At 43.6% G+C, this 21710-nt stretch overlaps 1 protein-coding gene across 4 annotated transcripts in view; it reads right to left on the reverse strand.

The window, feature by feature from the left end:
• The window catches only part of CSMD3 (CUB and Sushi multiple domains 3), a 603606-nt gene that overhangs the window by 65649 nt on the left and 516247 nt on the right, over nucleotides 1-21710 (reverse strand). For all 4 annotated transcript variants that reach the window (XM_082235380.1, XM_082235382.1, XM_082235381.1 and 1 more), the window contains 6 exons: nucleotides 20541-20729; nucleotides 17613-17798; nucleotides 15569-15763; nucleotides 14943-15116; nucleotides 8645-8818; nucleotides 5281-5454 (listed from right to left, as the gene is read on the reverse strand). In XM_082235380.1, coding sequence (XP_082091506.1) covers nucleotides 5281-5454; nucleotides 8645-8818; nucleotides 14943-15116; nucleotides 15569-15763; nucleotides 17613-17798; nucleotides 20541-20729 — 1092 coding nt within the window. The remainder of the gene's footprint in view (nucleotides 1-5280; nucleotides 5455-8644; nucleotides 8819-14942; nucleotides 15117-15568; nucleotides 15764-17612; nucleotides 17799-20540; nucleotides 20730-21710) is intronic.

A 21710-nucleotide genomic window follows, 5' to 3' on the forward strand; every position in this document is an offset into this window, starting at 1 on the left:
CCTCTGGGCAGCCACTGCTTCCACCCCTAGTCTCTGAGCTGCCACCCCCCACCCCAAAGAGAGGTGCCTCCTCACACTGCCCCACAGAGGCCTGGGACTTGTCTGTACATTCCCAACAGCAAGGGCTGGCAGATGGGCTGGCAGGGCTCCCTCTCCTGCATGCTTGCTTGCTTGCTTACTCCATTTCTGCCTCAGCTCCTGTCAACCAGCCCCCCTGACCACCTTCAGAGGCACCATTCGCCTGCGGAGCTTGAAGCCAGGGCTGCTGTAACAAACAGCTGTGCAAGCCTTGGGAGGCAGAGACATGAGAGGACATCAGAGGAGAGAGGGGAGGAAGGAGGGACAGAGGCCAGTGTTACCCGCGGCACCCCGACCATCATTCAAGGCACCCCAGGGTGCCATGACACACTGGTTGAAAACCACTGCTCTAATAATAATAATAATAATAATAATAAATTTTATTTATATCCCGCCCTCCCCAACCGAAGCCGGGCTCAGGGCGGCTAACAACACTAAAATAGTGCAACATTATAAAAACATCATAAGAATTAATTAAAATCAGAATTGATGGCAACCATAAACTAAAGTATTGTAAAGATTGCCAAAGGAGGGAGTCAGGCTGTGCCCTAACCAAAGGCCTGGTGGAACAGCTCTGTCTTGCAGGCCCTGCGGAAAGATGTCAAGTCCTGCAGGGCCCTTGTCTCTTGTGACAGAGCGTTCCACCAGGTTGGAGCTGCAGCCGAAAAAGCCCTGGCTCTAGTTGAGGCCAGCCTAACCTCTCTGAGGCCTGGGACCTTCAAGATGTTTTTATTTGAGGACCGTAAGTTCCTCTGTGGGGCATACCAGGAGAGGCGGTCCCGTAGATACGAGGGTCCTAGGCCGTATAGGGCTTTGAAGGTTAAAACCAGCACCTTAAACCTGATCCTGTACTCCCCCGGGAGCCAGTGCAGCTGGTATAGCACCGGATGAATGTGATCTCGCAGCGAGGACCCCGTAAGGAGTCTCGCTGCGGCATTCTGCACCCGCTGGAGTTTCTGGGTCAGTCTCAAGGGCAGCCCCACATAGAGCGAGTTACAATAATCCAGTCTGGAGGTGACCGTCGCATGGATCACAGTGGCTAGGTCAGGGCGAGAGAGGTAAGGGGCCAACTGCTTAGCTTGGCGGAGATGAAAAAATGCCGCCTTTGTTATAGCTGTAATCTGCGCCTCCATAGAGAGGGAGGTATCGAAGATTACACCCAAACTCTTGACGGACGGTGCTGGCACTAATTGCACCCCCGCAAGAGATGGGAGTTGCCCCCTCAATCCCATATCGTCCCGTCCCAGCCAGAGGACCTCTGTCTTCGAAGGATTTAACTTCAACCGGCTCCCACGTAACCATCCAGCCACAGCTTCCAAGCATCTGATCAGTGTGTCTGGGGCCGAGTCAGGATGGCCATCCATCAACAGATAGAGTTGGGTGTCATCAGCATACTGATGGCAGCCCAGCCCAAAACTCCGGACAAGCTGGGCGAGGGGGCGCATAAAGATGTTAAAAAGCATCGGGGAGAGAATCGCACCCTGAGGCACTCCACACACCAAGGAGTGGCGGGATGACAGTTCCCCCCCAAGCGCCACCCTCTGTCCCCGACCAGAGAGAAACGAGCGCAGCCATTGAAGGACTGTGCCCTGGATCCCCACGTCGGCGAGGCGGTGGTCCAGAAGTTTGTGATCAACCATGTCGAAAGCTGCTGACAGATCTAGAAGAATCAGCAGCCCCGACCCGCCTCGATCCAGCTGTCTACGAAGATCATCTGTTAGGGCGACCAGAGCCGTCTCGGTCCCATGACCAGCGCGGAAGCCGGACTGGAATGGATCCAGAGCCGATGTTTCATCCAGAAACCTACCAAGCTGTTCAGCAACCGCTCTCTCAATCACCTTACCCAGGAATGGAAGATTCGAAACTGGGCGGTAATTGGATAGATCTAAGGGATCTAATGATGTTTTCTTTAAGAGCGGACGCACCACTGCCTCCTTCAGTTCCCCTGGGAATGTCCCGGTGCCAAGGGACAAATTGATGATATCCCCCAGGGGGGCCCGCACCTCGTCTGGACATGCTCTAATCAGCCAAGACGGGCACGGGTCGAGAGGGCAAGTGGTGGGCTTTCCAGCTCGGAGGAGTCTGTCCACATCGGCTGGGGATATCCGGTCAAAGTGGTCCAGTACTGGACCCGAGGACAGTCGAGGGGCCTCCAGTTCCTTTATTGTATCCAAATTGGCAGGGAGGTCATGGCGGAGCGACAGGACCTTCTCCGCAAAAAAGCTCGCAAATGCCTCACAGCTGTGTGTCGAATTGTTATTTAAATTTGGCTGTCCTTCGAGGGACGTTAAAGACCGAATTATACTAAATAATTGTGCCGGGCGAGAGCTAGCGGATGCAATGGAGGCCGAGAAGTAGGACTTCTTAGCGGCCTTCACTGCCATCTCGTAGGTTTTCATAAAAACCCTATAAGATGTTCTTGAGGCTCCATCACGGGCACCCCGCCATACTCGCTCTAGCCGTCTGAGGTCCCGCTTCATTTTCCGGAGCTCCTCAGTAAACCAGGGAGCCCGGTTTCTGCGGGGTCGCAGAGGGCGCTTAGGTGCGATCTCATTGATGGCTGCCAGGAGCTGGGTATTCCAGCCCTCAACAAGCTCAGTCAATGAGTCGCCAGGGGGAGAAAGGTCCCGCAAGGCTTGGCGGAATCTATCAGGGTCCATCAGCCTCCGCGGGCGAGCCCAAATCGGCTCACCACCTAAGCAGGGTGGGGGTGGAACATCAATCCTGGCTTTCATAGCATAGTGATCAGACCATGGCACCTTCATCGAAGGAAACATGATCACATCTATACCAACGCCAAAGATCAGATCCAGAGTGTGGCCTGCTTGATGTGTGGGGCCCGAAACAAACTGGGAGAGCCCTAGTGTCGCCATGGAAGACACCAGGTCCAGAGCCTGTGAGGAGGGAGTGGCATCAGCATGGATGTTGAAGTCCCCCAATACCAATAGGTTAGGGAACTCCAAGGCCCAGCCGGCCACCGCCTCCAGCAGGCCTGACAGGGTGGCTGCTGGTGCGCTAGGTGGCCGGTACACCAGCCAGACAGCCAAGCTCACCTCGGAGCCCCACACTAGGCCAACACATTCAATGCCGGGGATCGATGGCGGTGGTAGAGCCCTGAAAGAACAATCTTCCCGGATTAATAATGCCACCCCTCCCCCCCGGCCCACAGTCCGTGACTGGTGGAGGACGGAGAAACCCGGGGGCGCCATCTCTCGTAAGGTAACAGTTACCCCTTCGTGCACCCAGGTCTCCGTCACACAAGCCAGGTCGACCCCCTGCGAGATGATGAAATCTCGCAGGGTGGCGGTTTTGTTGCCTATAGACCTGGCATTGCACAACACCAGTGACGGAGGTGAGTAATCCTTTCTCACCCTACCCTCGTCTCTCGGGATGGGGCGCAGATTGGAAGGGGTACGAGCATATCCGTATCTCGATCCCCTTCGCCTATGCCATCTGCCCCCACCGCCATACCTCCCTCGCCCCTCCACAGTAGGAATCCCAAGCCTCATACTCGCCTCCATTTACAGAATATAAAAGCAAACAAAAAATACACCGAAACAAAACCAATCCCCACCCCACTCAACAAACCATCCCACCCCAACCCAAAATAAAACAAAACAAAATAAAAATACATGGATAAAAAACCACCGTTTCTGGTGGTACAACAAAATAAAAAGTAAAAACACCTTTAAAACATTTTAAAATATATAACACACTTAAACATTTGCTGCCACAGCAACAGTGTCCTTAGAGTTGTGGCGGTGGTGAGTATGGGGGCCGCCCCCAGGCCCAAGGTGGAGAATGGGCTTGCAGGGGGAGCGGTCCTCCCCAAGACTCACTGGCAGAACAACAGCTCTAGAAGGTATGCTTCCATCCACACACTCCCAACAACATAATTGTAACATTCATGTTGCCACACAACCTCAACTCCTAATAAATAACCAATCAGCACAAGTGGTAGACCCAAATATCCACCTCATATCCAAGGTGGCCCTGAAGGTCATCACAAACTCAAGTAGTGGCAGGATTTTCGTCCACCTCAGGAAATTATGGTAAAATGTGTACGTTTTGTGGGATGTTGTTTGGCTCTAAAACACAGCACTTAATCAGTGAGCTGCGTCCAATGGACTATCTATCAGTTCTTCAGCTTATGGGGTGGGGATATGATATTATTTATAAACTGAAAAGGGGGAGAAATGAGGAAATGAAAATCAAGGAAAATAAATATGTGTGTCAGAAACAACTAGAATGCTATAAAAGATAAATGGAGCAAAACGGTGGGTTACACCACAGCCTTGAGCATGATTTTCTTTGGGGGGGTGTAGTTCAATGAGTAATTTTTCTCATTATGAATGCTGCCATGTTTTTTCCTGTCCCTGTGACAGGAACTTACTAGAGGGGATACATTAGTTTAACTTGATATGAAACAACTTGCAAGCTTGCAGTTAGTTGAAAAGTTTACCAGTTTCTACCAGGCAACAGCAAGCCTTGATTAATTTTAACATTAATCGATGTAAATGTCATAGTTTTCAAAGTGAGAACACGGCTTTTGTTTTTTTCCCTTGGGGGAAAAACAACTCCAAAGGATATGGATTTGATGCTCATTATCAACTAGGTTGTCCAAACCTACTTTAGAAATATGGCAAAAAATTTCAAGCCTATCTAAGCATTCCAAAAGCATGTGCAGTCAAATCAGCACACACCTTGTGCCTCTGACCACTTAGGGCAAAAATGTTTATAATATTATATGCTATTGTCCATTGCACCAAAATAAGTAATCATTGCTAGGTAAACCAAAACCCTATGAGTTAGATGAGGTCAAACAAATAAAGCACCTGTAAGATAAACTTTCTGAAGGGCTTGGCATTTCAGCTATAGCTCCCAGAAGAAAAGGTGAAACAAAATCGCCCTTCTTTTTGAGATAAGGTAAAATGAATGAAAATACCATTTAAATAGCTTTACATTCTGTGCCGCCTTAAAACTCAGCTACAGGGCCTGTCTGATGGACAAAAATAGGATCTTTTGGGAATTATGTTATATTTGAAGCTGAGAAAAGTATTTTAAACCCTAAAAGGCTTTCTGTCCATCTCAAATCACACCCCCCCCCAATGGTGCATAATACAGACACAGACTTGGACATCATCCTTGTGTGCAAAACAAGCCAACATCCCTTCCCATTTTTACATTTTTTTTCAGCCTTACCTTTGCATATGGGTGGTGGATGACTCCATTGTCTATTTGCCTGACATTGGGCTTTTGTTGGTCCTTGCATAACATAACCAGTGTTACAGGAGAATGTCACAACATCATTGAAGTTGAAACCATTCCCACTTGTTCTTCCATAAATTGGACTACCAGGATGACCACAGCTAACAGCTAACATCAGAAGCGAGTGAAAGAGAAAGCATATCGTTATCACTTTTCACTGTAACGTATAATGAAGACTTTAAAACAATTACAGATTAGTAGAGTTGGACAGAACCTCAATGGGCATCTAGTCCAAACCCCATCCAATTTGAAACCTTACTGGACCCTGCTTAGTTTTGCAAATGTGCTAGCAGTTTTACTGCTGCACCACCAAGCAGATACAATTATTTTGAATATTTTCTTGCCTCCTTACTTTTGAAATCTTTGGGAAAGTGCAAATGACCACCTTCTGTAAGAGAAGGTATCCCAAAAGAAACCAATCACATACTGGAAGGAATTTTTTTTATTTTGACTATGGCAGACCAACACGGCTACCTATCTGTAAAGCGTGTTCTCCCTAACAGAGAGCCCGTGTTGCGGTTGGGGAACAGGCCGCCCAGCCATGACTAGGCAAATTAATCTGCAACCCTGGCCTTTAGGGTTAATCGGGTTGCTGGGGAAATATGATTGTTACCAATTTGGAGGAGGAGTCAGAAGTTATAAATAGAAGGGCCAGATGTAGGGACGTCCTCTTGGCCGTTTTGCATCGGATCACCCGCCCTCCCTCCCTTTAATAGGGGGGTTTTTTATTTAAGCTGATCGCTTGACCTTGCTATGCCTGTCATGGTGTCGTTCGCCTTGGTGCGGGGGCACGGTAGGAATTTTGCCATCTGGCTGATTGGCTGGTGCCATTTGGTTTTTGCCTACTGCGTAGCAAATCGTCACAACTTGTAAGGTTGGCGGTTAGGCATTGGTTAATTGGTGCTTGGAGGGGTAAGTGCCTACCCCTCCAAATGATGCGGAAAGGGAATTCCGTTAAAGGAATCCAGGGGCTTGCCATTCTTTCGTCCTGTCCGTGGAGCCGGGCTTGGGCCGTGCAAGCCCCACCGGAACATGAGGGTGAGAAGTGTTGGATTGATTCCCAGCCTCATTTCTCACCCAATACTTGTTTCCCACGCTGGCTTCCGGTGGAGTCCGGAAGTGCCAGCTCTGTCCTGTGGGGGCAAGGACAGATAGTCACCAATGCCTAAGCAACCACTCACATTTTTTGTATTTGAATAAAGTTGTGGCCAAAATTATGCCAAAAACCTTAAACAAAATTGATGTGTGAAGTGTGTAATTATTTGGGGGGTGGCACTGTGGAACTCAACACGCAACCAATCACATACCAGTTGAGGCAGGAGGTTCCAAAGTGTTCTGATCTACAAAAAGCTTTTGCTGGCTTTCAGTGCAATCGTGTAAGTGCCTACTCACTCAGCATTGCTGAGATCCATGGGATTTTTACCCCAGGAAAGAAGGTATAGGACTGTACCTTAAGTATCTGTTTTCACTTCACAATGTAGTGCTTAATGGATCTGGCTATACATCTGAACACAATGTTATTATGAAAAGAAAAGAAAAACTATAATGCAATTGCACCTGGTACTTAAATATAGGTAAAAAATAATAATCAGAAACTGCTACAGGGATCAGAATTTTTATTTCTGTTTTCATTGACATACTGCAATATACTGCAGAGCTTCCAGATATTTATTATAAGGCAATGAGTGGTGGTTACTATCTCTCCTGGGACATACCCCATTATTTTAACCTTTATTCCAACCCTTTCATGAAAAACCTGCATGGCAGAAAACTCTACTTTGTTCAGTCAAGCAGTCCTTCTGTTGTTGTTGAAGGAAGCCATCTCTGGTGCTGCTGCACATGACCTAGGGCTATTTATTGTGAGTTCTGTCCTGGATGTAAACACAGCAATATATTTGTGTCTCATTCTAGAATGTCGATGAAATAATTTCTGCCTGACGACAAAGGCTTGTTTTTGTAGTGCTAAACCATACTTTAACATGACATCCTAACCTGGACAGAACATGGCATTTACTGTTTTTCACACACTTCAGTATCATTCCATGCTGCGGATTTGGAAAATAGAAATAAAAATGTTTCACAGAATTTGTTCCCATTCACTCTTTCCTTCAGTTATTCTCCCTCCACATCTTCTGCTGTCTTCCCATTGCCAACTATAGATTGCAAGCTGTTTTGGGCCAGAGTCCTCTCTGCTTTTGCTTATGAAACCCTGTAAAGCACCATGTACATTGATGGCACTGTAATAATAACTATAACCATCACCACCTGCAGAAGTGTAGATTATGTTCCTTAACTTTTGACCAATATAAAAGAAATAGTTCAGCCTATTCTAAGTCTCGTGTGTGGGGGATAACAGGATTAGTTATTTATTGAAGGTAATATTTTCAAAATAATGCCGTTTTCTAAAATAACTGAGATGGGGAAATGGCTGTTTTCATCCCCACTACAATTTAGTTTACAGATGAAGAAGGAGTTCAGCCGTGGATGGAAATTGCAGGGAATATATTTCAGATAAAAATCAGGAGGAACATTTTCATTGTTAAGAGCTGTGGAGCAGACTGCCTCTGGAGGTGGTGGGCTTTCCTTTGCCTGTTTAAATTGGTCAGACATTTGCCAAAGATTATGTACTTGCATCCTGCATTGAACATAGGGTTGGGCTAGACCAGGGATGACTGCCATGCCAGGGCCTGATCTGCACCCCAGTAAAAATTCTCTCTCTCTCCCGCCCCCCCTCTCTCTCACACACACAAACACTGCACAAGATTGTCTATTTTGGCAGCAGCAGCAAAAAAGAAAAAGAGAAATACATCACTGGGGTGGATGGAAAAGTTTGATAGGGATGCAAACTGCTAGTTCCCTGATTATCAGACTGAAAACTGGACAATTGTTGTGATAACAACCATCCTAAGATCATCTGCATGGATCAGCTGGATGTGTGTGAATGTCCCTTTGTATGTGTGTGTGTGTTAGAAAGTGTGTATCCTGGGAGGGTATGCGGCCTGCAAGTGTGGGGTGGCCTCACCTACTTTTAGCCACAGCCACTACTGGCATGAAATCTCTGAAGGGTTGACCAAGAGCAATGATAGACCTTAGCCCCAAAATGATGAGATATCTCTGGACCAGATGCTATGTGACATTTCCCTTCCAATGATATAATTCATTTATTCTTTATTAGAAACAACTTCGTGTTTCAATAGCCTCGCAGGCAGTATGAAAGCTGCTCATTTTAGCCCCATCAGATGGGGGGGGGGGATTTTAATTATGCAAGCACACTATAACCTCTGCCATGCTTACTTACGCACACAGGATGGAAGCTGACCAGACCAGTTGTGATCCTGCTGGCATATTCGCACAGAAGAGCCGATGAGTCGAAAGCCAGGACTGCACTGATATACGACAGTGTCTCTGTAACCATAATTCTCTCCAATTACTTGGCCATTGACTATAAGGTCTGGAATACCACAGTGTCCCGCTACAAAAAGATACAATTATGGTGGTTTACAAACAGGAACAAAGCTTTTATGTCTTGTCTGCCATTACTGTTTGTATTTTAGTTCTAATATTTATATTTATATTTCACCATTGCATTTCCTTCATGCAATACCGGATACAACACATAACACTTCTGCACATAAAACTTACCACAACCCTGTTGGTAGGTTAGCCCAAGAAGTAGTGAATGGCCAACTGTCTTTAATGAAGAAGGGAGATTTGAAGTATGGTCTTGAATAAAAATAGCCACAGCCAACATAGTACAGTGGCTAGAGTGCTTGATTTAAATAAATAGCTTCAAATCCCTGCTTGGCCATGAATAAGCCTGGGTAACCTTAGGCCAGTTGCTCTGTCTCAGTCTGAAATGCTTCATAATGTCATTGTTAGGGCTAAATGGTGTAATTCCCATGCAAGTTGCCCAATAAAACACCAGGGAATCATGGGATATAAAACTGCTTAATAAAAAAAAAAACTAAGCAGTGTACATATAACTAAAATAATTGGGGAATCCCCTCCCATATCCTTCTGCTGGCAGGCTAAGAACTTCTTATTTAGATGGGAATTTGAAAACTAAGATGCAGATAAGACTCACCAGTGGGCTGCTATTGAGGCGAACTGTATTTTCGTTCTGGTTTTAAGTGTGTATTTTAACTATTGTTTTCAATTAGTCAGTTTTATTGCTCTGCATTTCATAATGACGATTTTAAATGTTGTAAGCCACCTTAAATCCCAATTTGAGAGAAAGGTGGGCTGTAAATACATTAAATTAATGAAGGACAGATCCTGAAGCTGAAGCTCCAATACTTTGGCCACCTCATGAGAAGAGAAAACTCCCTGGAAAAGACCCTGATGTTGGGAAAGATGGAGGGCACAAGGAGAAGGGGACGACATAGGACGAGATGGTTGGACAGTGTTCTCAAAGCTACCAGCATGAGTTTGATCAAGCTGTGGGAGGCAGTGGAAGGCAGGAGTGCCTGGCGTGCTTTGGTCCATGGGGTCAGAAAGAGTCGGACACGACTAAGCGACTAAACAACAAAATTGTAAATGGTATGCAACTGAATAGGTCTGCTAGTGCAAGGATTTCCACTTGTCCAATGGAACGCCCCTTCCTTTCCTCTCCTCTCCTCTCCCTGTGTACCCTCCCCAAATCTGCTCCAAAGGGTTGGGAAAGCCAGAACAGATTTAAGAGGACATGGGTAGAGAAGATGGAGGGGGAAATCCTTCCTACAGGCAAAATACTTTATGATAGCGGGTCTGTTTAGTTGGATACCATCTTATTTGTCCAGATATAATGGATATTATTATTTTGCTGAAATAATGTTTACAAAGTTCTGAATAGAAGTTCGAGACCACCTGAGGGAGGATTAAATTCCCGCTCCACCCCGTCAGAGCATAGTGCAGGTGTTAATTGATAAATCAACCACACAATGCCAAATGATGGCTGGTTTTATTTAAATGCATACCTTGTATAATAATCACCTGTCATTTTGTGAAGTGAATACATTCTGTACATTCTTATATGAAAAAGTGGGTTCCATAGAAATTTATTTCTGTGCAAATTTGGGAACATATCTACTTATGTGTAACCTGCTGTACAAAACCAAAGCTCGTTAATGCTATTTCAGAGAGTTCCCAATTATACAGACTCAATCTGCCCTGAAGCATCCACACACACACACACACACACACACACACACACACACTCACTTATAGACTGTATATATTTGAAAAATGCCATTCTCCTCATAATTAAACAGATGTGCAGTGGTAGTCAACTAAATTTTACCGAGAGTAGACCCACTTAAATTAATGACTATGACTAAGTTAGGTCCATTCATTTCAATAAGCCCACTGAATAAAACATAGTTGCATATCACGCATAAAAATGAATGGTGATGGAGGTAAATATTCTCCATCTGAAGACAGTAATATATGAACTGTGGAAGTGTGAAGGGATGCATTGCTGAAAGGGAAGGGATATTGTGAGAGCTCTCATTTATAGTCCTTTCCATCACCAAGGAAACCACTCTTTTTTTGTCTGCACATCTTGGAGAATGGCGGTCTCGTTATGCCATGAAAAAGGAGGTGCACAAGGGCTTCAAACAATGGCAATAGTGCTATTATTACAAATAATTGGTGACTGTTTACTGCATAGCCATTCCAGCATGGCTTGTTTAATTCCCCTTCAGTTTCAATGAGTCGGAGTAGACTCCCCCCTCCCTTTCCCTTTTTTGCTTCTAAAATGTCTGTGATGAAAAGAATTTCAAGAGTGCCTATTTGACACTGTCAAGAATGGGAGAACACCTGCCACTGTAAAAACCTTGCTGCACGCTATACATTTTACGGCTCCTTTTGTTGTTAATGGTCTTATGGTGCTTCCATTTTAAACCATTTCAGTGCTCTGGCCCAGATGAAGGAGAGGGAGCAAAAGCATTCTCTTTTCCAAAGTTCGAAACCAATCTATCTGGCCATTTGGGAAGAAGAAGAAAAGTTATTCAACTACGGTTCAATTTAAAATATAATCACTCTTGATCATTTCTTTGTAGGACAGTAACTTTTTCCATGCTCCTTTACTTCACAATGATCCCCCCCAGCTCTTACATTATGTTTCTGACTAAGTCCCCCTTCCCAATATTCCATAGAAAAGAACAAATTGCTTCATTCAGTATTATCAAAACCAAACATATGAATTAACTTTTTCTTTATCTTTTGGCTGCTTTGTTACAAACATGCCACTTCTGATAACATACAACATTCTGGAATGGGACCTATATGCCACTATATTCCTTCTGTTTAATCCATAATCAAGATTCCTTTCTATTAATTGATTTTTGGGGTACTAAACATGTCAAGATGCTTAAAAGCACTTAAGGGACAGTCCTAAACAAAGATCCCTCAAGATGAGTGAGTTAGAATATGGTGGAAATCCAGTGCAGCTTGCTGGTTCACAGCTCAAGTCCCCAATCAAGTTCTGCCAAAGGTGTCCATGTAACTTGTTCATTCCAGGCTCAGCTGGATGAGCCAAGGGCAGCATAATCCCCCCAAAAGTGGAATAACAGACATGGGGGTTGGATGCTAACTGTGTTGGTGAAAGCTTTCGTCTTTGGCTGTTGAATGTGCTGCTTGGTAAATGTTCTATCTCAATAAATTAATTCACGAGAACCACCTAGGCTAGTCTGTTGAGCAACCCAAATCAGATGACATGCTCTGGGCCACCAAAGCTAATAATAATAATAATAATAATAATAATAATAATAATAATAATAACGATGATGTATTATTTATACCCCGCCCATCTGGCTGGGTTTTCCCAGCCACTCTGGGTGGCTTCCAACAGAATAATAATAATAATAATAATAATAATAATAATAATAATTTATTTATACCCCGCCCATCTGGCTGGGTTTCCCCAGCCACTCTGGGCAGCTTCCAAAAGAATATTAAAAGCTTCCCTAAACAGGGCTGCCTTCAGATGTCTTCTAAAAATCTGGTGGTTGTTTTTCTCTTTGACATCTGGTGGGAGGGCGTTCCACAGGGTGGGTGCCACTACCGAGAAGGCCCTCTGCCTGGTTCCCTGTAACTTGGCTTTTTGCAGGGAGGGAACCACCAGAAGGCCCTCAGCACTGGACCTCAGTGTCCGGGCATAATGATGGGGATGGAGACGCTCACTATGCTACACTAAATATGTTATCATTTAAGGTAATTGACCATATGCTGTTTTGCATAATTTTATTGTTATACAAACATGTCTTCAATCTATTGTCATGGGTCCATGCTGAAATGGATCTGCGAGAAACAGTTCTCCTGACTGATATTTTATGGAGAAACAGAGCTAAGCATCATCATCATGCTGAAGGCACCTTGCTCCCAAACACCCAATGACCACTGTCAGTGACTTTGCATAGATATTAAATAGCACTGGGAACAAAATAGTGCCCTGTGGCATCCTACTGCACAACCGTGGCTTGAGAAGCACTCTCTCAATGCTATTCGATGTACTCGGTCCTGTAGGTAGGACAAGGACCATTGTAGCACAGTGCCCCCAATTCCTACTGCACAAAGCCGGTCCAGGAAAATGCCATGGCCAATGGTATTGAAAGCTGCAGAGAAACTGAGGAGTGGAAAGGTCATACTCCCCTTGTCTCACTGTCTGGAAAGGTCATTCACCAGGGTGACTCAAGCTGACTCAGTCCTATGGCCAGGCCTGGATTCAGATTGGAATGGGTCTAAATAATCCATGTCATTCAATAATGTTTGCAGTTGCCCCTCCTCAACTGTCTCCATCATCTTCCCCAATTGATTCCAGTCCAAAGGGTCCATGGATGGTTCTTTAGGAGTCATCACTCTATCACTCTTTCAAGGCAACAGGGACCACCTCTTTATGCAATGAAGTGTTAACCACACTCTGGACCCAACCAATCAACTCCCCTCTGCTAGATTTTATAAGCCAGGAGGGCTGCATATTAGCCACGATTTCTTTAATTTACTTAACGCCTAGTAACTGTTAATATTTCCATGTTTTATTTCTAATCTCTAGGTTTTCCATGGGGAAAAGTACAAAAATGGTACATTAAACGATAAATTGGAAATGCCACCTCCCTTGGCAAGCTTCTGTATCTTTTAAATGTCAAATAATTTGATTTGAGAACTATGAGAAAGCAACAATCCAAGCTTTTTTACAAGTTTGTATTCCTTTATTTTTATCCTTTCAGACTAATGATTCCCCAGGAAGCGGAAACATTCAGTTCTGCACAGGCATCAAACAACTGTGACCTTATAGTGAGCAAGCCGGTAATTGTTTATGGTAAAAGTTCAGGAGAATTGGATTCTGCTCATGTAGTGGTTTCTTGCAGTTCTTAGTTTCTAATTGGTTTCCTTTACCATTTCTTTTAAGGTCTAAGGGGAAATAAATATAACTAGTTGTCAAGCAGTCAGAGCCTCGCTTATTTCCCTATGACAAAGAATTCCCTCGGCAAGACAAAGAGGAGTAGTTAAGCTGTCCTCCATGGAACATCTGTTAAAACAATAGCCCTTTAACAATGTTCAGAATGGGGGTGGACTGGACACAATCTCCATCCTCTAACGACCCACTCCTGCTATTTTTCACAAGTTGATTTTTTTCTGTGTACACAGGCCCCATATACTGTTTGTACTTGCGTAGACTCCAGGTACTTGTTAACACCTGGAGACTGGCAGTAGGGATGCTTGAAAAAAACTCACGCCCCTCCCCAGTTCCAGTATGAGCTGACCTGATTCCTCCTGGGTTAATGTGCAAAGCAGAAGGCAGTTAACTTTCAGCTTTTGCACTGCTCTGAATTTTGTGTTACATTTTTGGGAGTTAGGAACTGCCAGATTGGTTTTTAAAACATATATTTTGAGACAAAATATGTTTAGAGGGGGGTTGTATTTTATGAGAAAATACATTCAAAATACATATTAGTGTGTGTGTGTGTGTGTGTGTGTGTGTGTACTTAAATACACATTTTGATGGAGGTTCACACTTTAAACATTACTATTGTAATGGGATGAAACATATTTATCAACAGATACATGCAAACGTGATATGGATGGACCCTAGTTGGAGATGTAGCAGTGTTCCTATGTCAACACTTCAGATCTACACACATGTAGAAAGCTAATCTCTGCCAAATACTTTTAGCTCAAGTGGCTCTGCCATTTTGTTTTTGGAAGGCTAACCATGGAAGAAAAGTGGAACCACAGAACCATTACTAAATTACTAGTATAAATAAAAATGAAAACATACAGGTTGGGGCAGAAGGCTGAGCAAAGGAAGAATGAACATTACCCCTGCAGGTTGAAATCCTAAAAGTAAAGTTATATTACCATGTGCCATTTCATTGCATTGCCTTGCACTCTGCCATTGTGATGATAAATGATAATGGAACTATAATGGCAACTTCAGAATGCTATCACTGCCTTAAACTCAATTGGGAAGGGTATTTCAGTAAGGAAAGTTTCTCTTGAATGCAACAGAAATAAATTTGTTGACAGGAAATGGATGCTCAGGTCAGCACATATGGTCACATGACCACACAGTAGGGCTGTAAATTTACAATTGGCACAAAGGGAAACTAATTCCTTACCTAAGCATCTTGTTTCAGTTCCACTCCATAGTCCGGAAGAGAGACATTCCCTTACAGCTGAGCCCACCAACATGAATCCTAAGTCACAAGTGAAGATAGCTGTCGAGCCATAGGTGATCTGAGTTCCAATCTTATTCCCATTTGGAGGTATAGGAAGCTCGCCACAGGAAATAACTTTAAAAGTTAAAAGAAGGAGAAATATGTTGCACACACAAAATCCACATGTAAACATTCAGTGCTCATTTTTCAGTGAAGGTGATTAAAATGCTATATCTTAGGGTGAATGTAGAGTGATAGATGACTGCAAAATAACAAACCCAAAACATTATATTACAAAAAATGTTCATACTATCAAAAAATTGTTAAATAATACTAATGCCATAGAATAAATTAATGACTTTTATGGCTGTTTTATAAATAGTTACCAACACCCCCTCACTTTAATCTCACTCCTTGCTTTCTGAAATGTATGAAGCTGCCCCTGAATGTGATTAGTATAAGTCAGCATCAATATGAGTTGTTTCAGATGCAGACCTATCTTGTGAGTAAGCCATCATGATGGACTTGTCTACAGAAATATTGAGAATTTAATAGGTTTGGGCCGGACAATTTTGGCCGGTACTCACTTTGGCAGTACGGTCTCTCATTCCTCCAACTCCAAGTTCCATTGGCAAGACATTCAATGGATTCTGGTCCCAAACCATGATATCCTGGATCACAGCTGAAAACAACTTTTGTTTTGTACTCATAGTGAGAACCATTCACTATACGCCACCTTCCATGTTCCAAGGAGAAAGAATTGATGCTTGGGCATGTAACAACTAGAGAGAGGAGGGAGGAAAATTTGTCTTGAAGTCCAATGAGTAAATTTGTGAATATGAAGTTTTATACATTTACAACATCATCATCATCATCATCATCATGTCCCATCCATCTGGCCAGGTTGCCCCAGCCAATTTAAACAGCTGCACAATAATCTACAGGCTATATTTAATTTGGGGAGTCAAGCTATATTCATTTTATGAATATGAATACCTTGTATTTCATTTTTTTCTCCTTAGATCTGGAGAGTGAGTATTATTTTACTGCTCAAAGCGTGTTCTCCCTAGCAGAGAGCACGTGTTGCGGTTGGGAACAGGCCACCCTCCAGTGACTAGGCAAATTTAGTTGAATCCCGACCATTTAAATGGTTAAACTGGGTTGCTGGGGTGTTTTGATTGTTGCCAATTCAGAGGAGGGGTCAGAGTCTATATATACAGGGGCCAGACGTTGGCACGGCCTCTTGGCCGTTTTGCATCGGATCACCCGCCCTCCCTCCCTTGTTTAAGGGGGGTATTGAAGGATTGCTTGACCTTGCTATGCCTGTCATGGGGTCGTTCGCCTTGGTGCGAGGGCCTGGTAGGAATTTTGCCATCTGGCTGATTGGCTGGTGCCATTTGGTTTTTGCCTACTGCGTAGCAAATCGTCACAACTTGTAAGGTTGGCGGTTAGGCACTGGTTAAATTGGTGCTTGGGGGGTAAGTGCCTACCCCTCCAAATGATGCGAATGGGAATTCCGTTAAAGGAAATCCAGGGGCTTGCCATTCTTTCGTCCTTGTCCCCGGAGTCGGACTTGGGCCGTGCAAGCCCCACAGGAACATGAGGGTGAGAAGTAATGGTCTGGTGCCCAGCTTTATTTCTCACCCAATACTTGTTTCCCACGCTGGCTTCCGCTGGTATCCGGAAGGCCAGCACTGTCCCTGAGGGCAAGGACAGATAGTCGGAACCAGTGCCTAAGCAACCACTCACATTTTTGTATTTGAATAAAGTTGTGGCCAAAATTATGCCAAAAACCTTAAACAAAAAATTGATGTGTGAAGTGTGAATTATTGGGGGGCTACTGTGACTCAACACGCAAACAAATTATTTAATGGGTTGTGTATCACAGTTTTAAAGCACTTCTAGATTAAGGGGAATTTTCCCCCAACCCCCTCAGTCATCTTCAACTTTTGCTGACACAATGAGAATTGGTGCTTTCATTCCCCCTCTAGCAAAACTACCCCTGCTCCAGAAATGGATCATGTTATGGTTTACAAAAGTCATTTCCCTTGATATTATCATTTGGTTGTATGAGGGAGAGGGGAAACTCGAACTCTCAGCTTAGTAACAAAACTTTACAATCACAATACTATCTTTCTTTTATAGTGCGTTTATCCTGAGTAAATGCTATGCCAGATTTAAAATAACAACACAGCTCTGCAGATCAAGATATATTTGCAAATAACCAGTCACTTACAGCTATTTAAAAAATTGAGGCTCGTGAGTCAATTCATTTAACTCAACACAACATATCCTTCCTCCCTTGTGTTACTCCATACATGCCTTTAGGGAGATGTCCAACACTTGAAGAATTTCACAGCTTTTGATGCTCTCTCGTGAACCTATGCCTGCAACTATGATCTAAATAACCCCATAATGTTTACCAAACCTTTCTGTTGCTCTGCTATTTTCATTAACCAAGTAGTTTTTTTGCTTATTCTAGTTTGCATTCTAATCCCAATGGCAGGTGCACTGGTTGTGGAATTATTGGGCAGCTTTGGGCTAGCAACTGTTCGCTTGAAAATGAAAGCTGATGACAACCAAAATAGCAAAAGAAATTCAGCTGGAAAAGTACATCTAGATTGCCCTTACCTACGCAACGAGGTGTTTTATTATGGTTGCTCCAGGTGCCATCTGGCTGACATGCTGCTGTAGTAAGTTCCTTGGATGATAGCCTGTACCCATCATTGCAAAAATAAGTAACCCGTGTGCCTACCAAATAATCTGTAGTTAATATCCCACCATTCACTGGGGCTTTGGGAATGCCACAAGAGATAGCTGCAGGTTTGAAACAAACACACAGTTAGACACAATATCATCATACTGGCCTTGTCTTAACCTGTTTATCATATTTTTAAAGTTCAGAAATATATATGTTTATGTATCTAGAGAGAGAGAGAGAGATAAAAGAAGTAAGGAAGAAAGGATTAGGAAAACATATAAAATATTATCAAGGAAGATTTATTTTAAATCCCTTCTTAGGCTGGAACACAGCAAGTGACAGCACTCTCACTTGCTCTTTGCAATCAATCATTCATTCCAAATGGTCTCCACTGTTTCAGTATTAAACTGTACAATGTATAGAACTGCTGTATTCAGGTCTTGTTTGCTGGCTTTCTATTGGCAACTGGTATAGGATTCTGGACTAGATGAGCCTTTGACCTGACCCAACAGGGCTTTTCTACTATTTTTATGTTCTTACTCGTTGACCTTTCACAGGTTACACATCAAGAATAAGTCCCAATGAATACAGTAGACTTACTCCAAAGTAAATAGGATCAAACCAAATTAACTCATGCACATATCTTGACTGTTGCTTCAATGGCTCTGAACTGCCATTCCAGACTAACAGGTGTATCTTAACTGAACACTGGTGACGGGGCAGAGGCTTCATGTGCAGCAGGTGACCTTAGGGGGATAGAGGGCAGGGCACATGACACACATCTCTATTATCCAAAATAGATGATTGGCTAGGAGACCTCCAGAGGAACAGTCTGAGCAGCTGCCACTGCTGTCCCCATCCCTGAGGATCTGCTACCTAAAGCAGCTTTCTCACCATGCCAAACAGTAGGAGCAGCCCAGATCATAGTGATAGTCATTACCCTCACCATTATCCTCACCATCATTGAGATACAGTGTGGTGAACTGGTTAGACTAGGCATGTCGTCCAAAGTCTGTTTGGGGGGCTTAATCCGGCCCGTCAGTCGGTTTAACCCAGCACCCACAGGCAGTTCCTCCCCATGGTTCTAAAAAAAGGTCAACAACTTTGGTCGGCCTGCATGCATGTTCACACTGACAAACTGGAACGTGTCCAGAGGAGGGCAACCAAAATGGTCAAAGGCCTGGAAACGATGCCTTATGATCAACGGCTAAGGGAGCTGGGCATGTTTAGCCTGGAGAAGAGGAGGTTAAGGGGCGATATGATAGCCATGTTCAAATATATAAAAGGATGTCACATAGAGGAGGGAGAAAGGTTGTTTTCTGCTGCTCCAGAGAAGCGGACACGGAGCAATGGATCCAAACTACAAGAAAGAAGATTCCACCTAAACATTAGGAAGAACTTCCTGACAGTAAGAGCTGTTCGACAGTGGAATTTGCTGCCAAGGAGTGTGGTGGAGTCTCCTTCTTTGCAGGTCTTTAAGCAGAGGCTTGACAACCATATGTCAGGAGTGCTCTGATGGTGTTTCCTGCTTGGCAGGGGGTTGGACTCAATGGCCCTTGTGGTCTCTTCCAAATCTATGATTCTATGATTCATAAAATATGGCCTTCTTTGAACACCCCTGGGTTAGACTAAAACCTGTCAAACACTGTATTTCAGCCTAACATACATCACAGGGATATTGTGAGGATTAAATGGGCAGGAGAAGAACCATCAGGTTTTTGGAGGAAATATGGGATGTAAATGTAACAGCGGCAGCAGAAACAACAACTAAATCAGAGTAGCAGCAGTGGCTCTAATGGAGGCAGATATAGTATATCAAAGGCTCTTCTGTGCTTCGACCTTTTGCACACAGTTTACTTTTGCTTGTTCTAATAAAGCCACTGTACTTTTTCTTTCCTCCAATAACCACATCACCTCCTATTTCCTTCCCTGGCTATCCTAGCAAACTAATATTTGCCAGATATTGTTTCCCTCTAGATATTTTTTCCATAAATATGAACTGATGCAGTAGACTACATGGAACAATGCAAACTGAAGGCTGAGGTCGGTGCGTTTGGGACATTCTTCTGCCTCTATTTTATGGTTCTAAATTTTTCACAGGCCCATCAATTGAATGTAGACCAGATAAAAATGATTTGATAACGCTGAAAGGAAAAGAAAGGGATTGTTCTGGTTTGGATAAAGATAACGCAATGAAGGAAATTCTCACTTGTAGAGGCTATTGTGACCCAGGATTTGCCTAGGAGGAAAAAAACTATTAATGAAAAAGGCAAACCACAGTAATATATTTCTGGGCTAAATTGAGTATATATATTACAGCTTAAGCATGGTGTTGGTTCTATACATTTTGGCACCATTACAAGTGCTACTACCTGCCTGAGAACGCACAAACCTGGGGGAATCCTACTTGGGAAACTTCACAGATATTCAACTCCACTTTCTAGCTCTTGATTCCCCCGAATTTAAGGGCACTTATGTGGGGGCTATTCCATACATATCATTTAAGTGACAACTACATGTGTCCCAATGACTGAATTGGCACCCCTGGTGCTGAAAACATGCACACTTTACCCTAATGTGTGCAATTCAATGCAGACTGCCGGCTATGCATATTATATTGCTTTACTGTCGAATGTTTTGCTTCATGCCACTTGGTTAATTGCATGATGCCCTGGAGCTTGTCGTGAATAATGGCTGAAAGATTCCCTAGCTTAAATAAGTCAAATAAAAATGGAGCTTTTCTCTCTCTTTTTGCATTAACTGGAGTTAGCAGCGCTACTGGTGCACTAGAGCAGCCATGGATATTTGGAATGGAATCAAAGTGGGCAAATCCAATTCTGTAAGGAAAAGCTGATTACCTTGACATGCTGGGACAGGTGCATCCCATGCATGATATCCATTGGGAGATTTCCTGCACAAAGCGTTGCTTTTTCCGACGAGGCGGAATCCTCGGTCGCAAGCCCAGCGAACCACACTGTTCAGCTGTCCACCTGTCTGACTAACAATGAACCCATGAGGAGGTGACTCTGGAGTGCTGCAGTAAAGGGCTTTGAAAACAAAAGAAAGAAGCAATCAGTGCATGGATTTCTCCCCCACATATCACCTTATTTAACAGTAGGCATTTTCCTGTGGGGATTGCAAACTTTGGAGCCTTGACCCCTTTAGCAGCAGTGGTGAAGACCCCAAGGAAAGGGGAGATAATAAGGCTGTATTCTGACACTGACCATGTCTCAGCACACTTTGGAGAGGGGGCAATAGCAAGCAGAGACAAAAAGTGCTTCATAGTACATTGAAAATGGGGCAGCCTGGTTGTCACCTATATGCCCCAGTGGGAAAAGTAGTGAAGGTCTAGCCTTAGGCCAATGATAACTGATGGTTGTTTCACCTGTTTACACTTGGCTTTTGGCTTGAGAAAAAACTAAACAAACATCTAGGTAAGGAAGATGGATCTCTGGGTTGCATAGATAAGCAGAATTGACAATCAACATATCCAAACTCACAATCTCTTGCAAAATATCTGTATTGCATATTTTTAATACGGTATAGACGACTTCACCAGTTAGGACATACATTATGATTCTTTTTCCTATGTACAAACCTTGTTTATTAATCTTATTTCTTCCCATCTGATCACATTTGCATGTGTTAATTACAAATGTAATCTACTTAGATTGTGTCAACATCCAAGTTCAAATTTTTATCGTAAGTTTCTGCATAATGTAATTGATACTTGTTTTAACATGTATCTAGGGTAATTAATATGGGTAGGAAGATCATGAAAGATGGCATCTGCAGCATGAAAAGAATATCGATACACCAGGCATGAGGTAGAGGACAGGGAGAACTTTGACACATTGAACAGATGGAAATGACTATTACTTTATTTTTTTCTGTTCAAGAGAAGTTCTGGTTCAAGATGGGTCTTGCATAGCGTACACCCCCACCCACCCGCATGCACCCTCCCCACACTTCTGTTTGAAATACTGTTGTCTGCTTCTTTGATATCTTTTTTCAGAAGCAAATTGGGT

The sequence above is a fragment of the Podarcis vaucheri genome (genome assembly GCF_965113315.1).
Source record: "Podarcis vaucheri genome assembly, chromosome: 8".
In the NCBI taxonomy this organism is placed as follows: Eukaryota; Metazoa; Chordata; class Lepidosauria; order Squamata; family Lacertidae; genus Podarcis; species Podarcis vaucheri.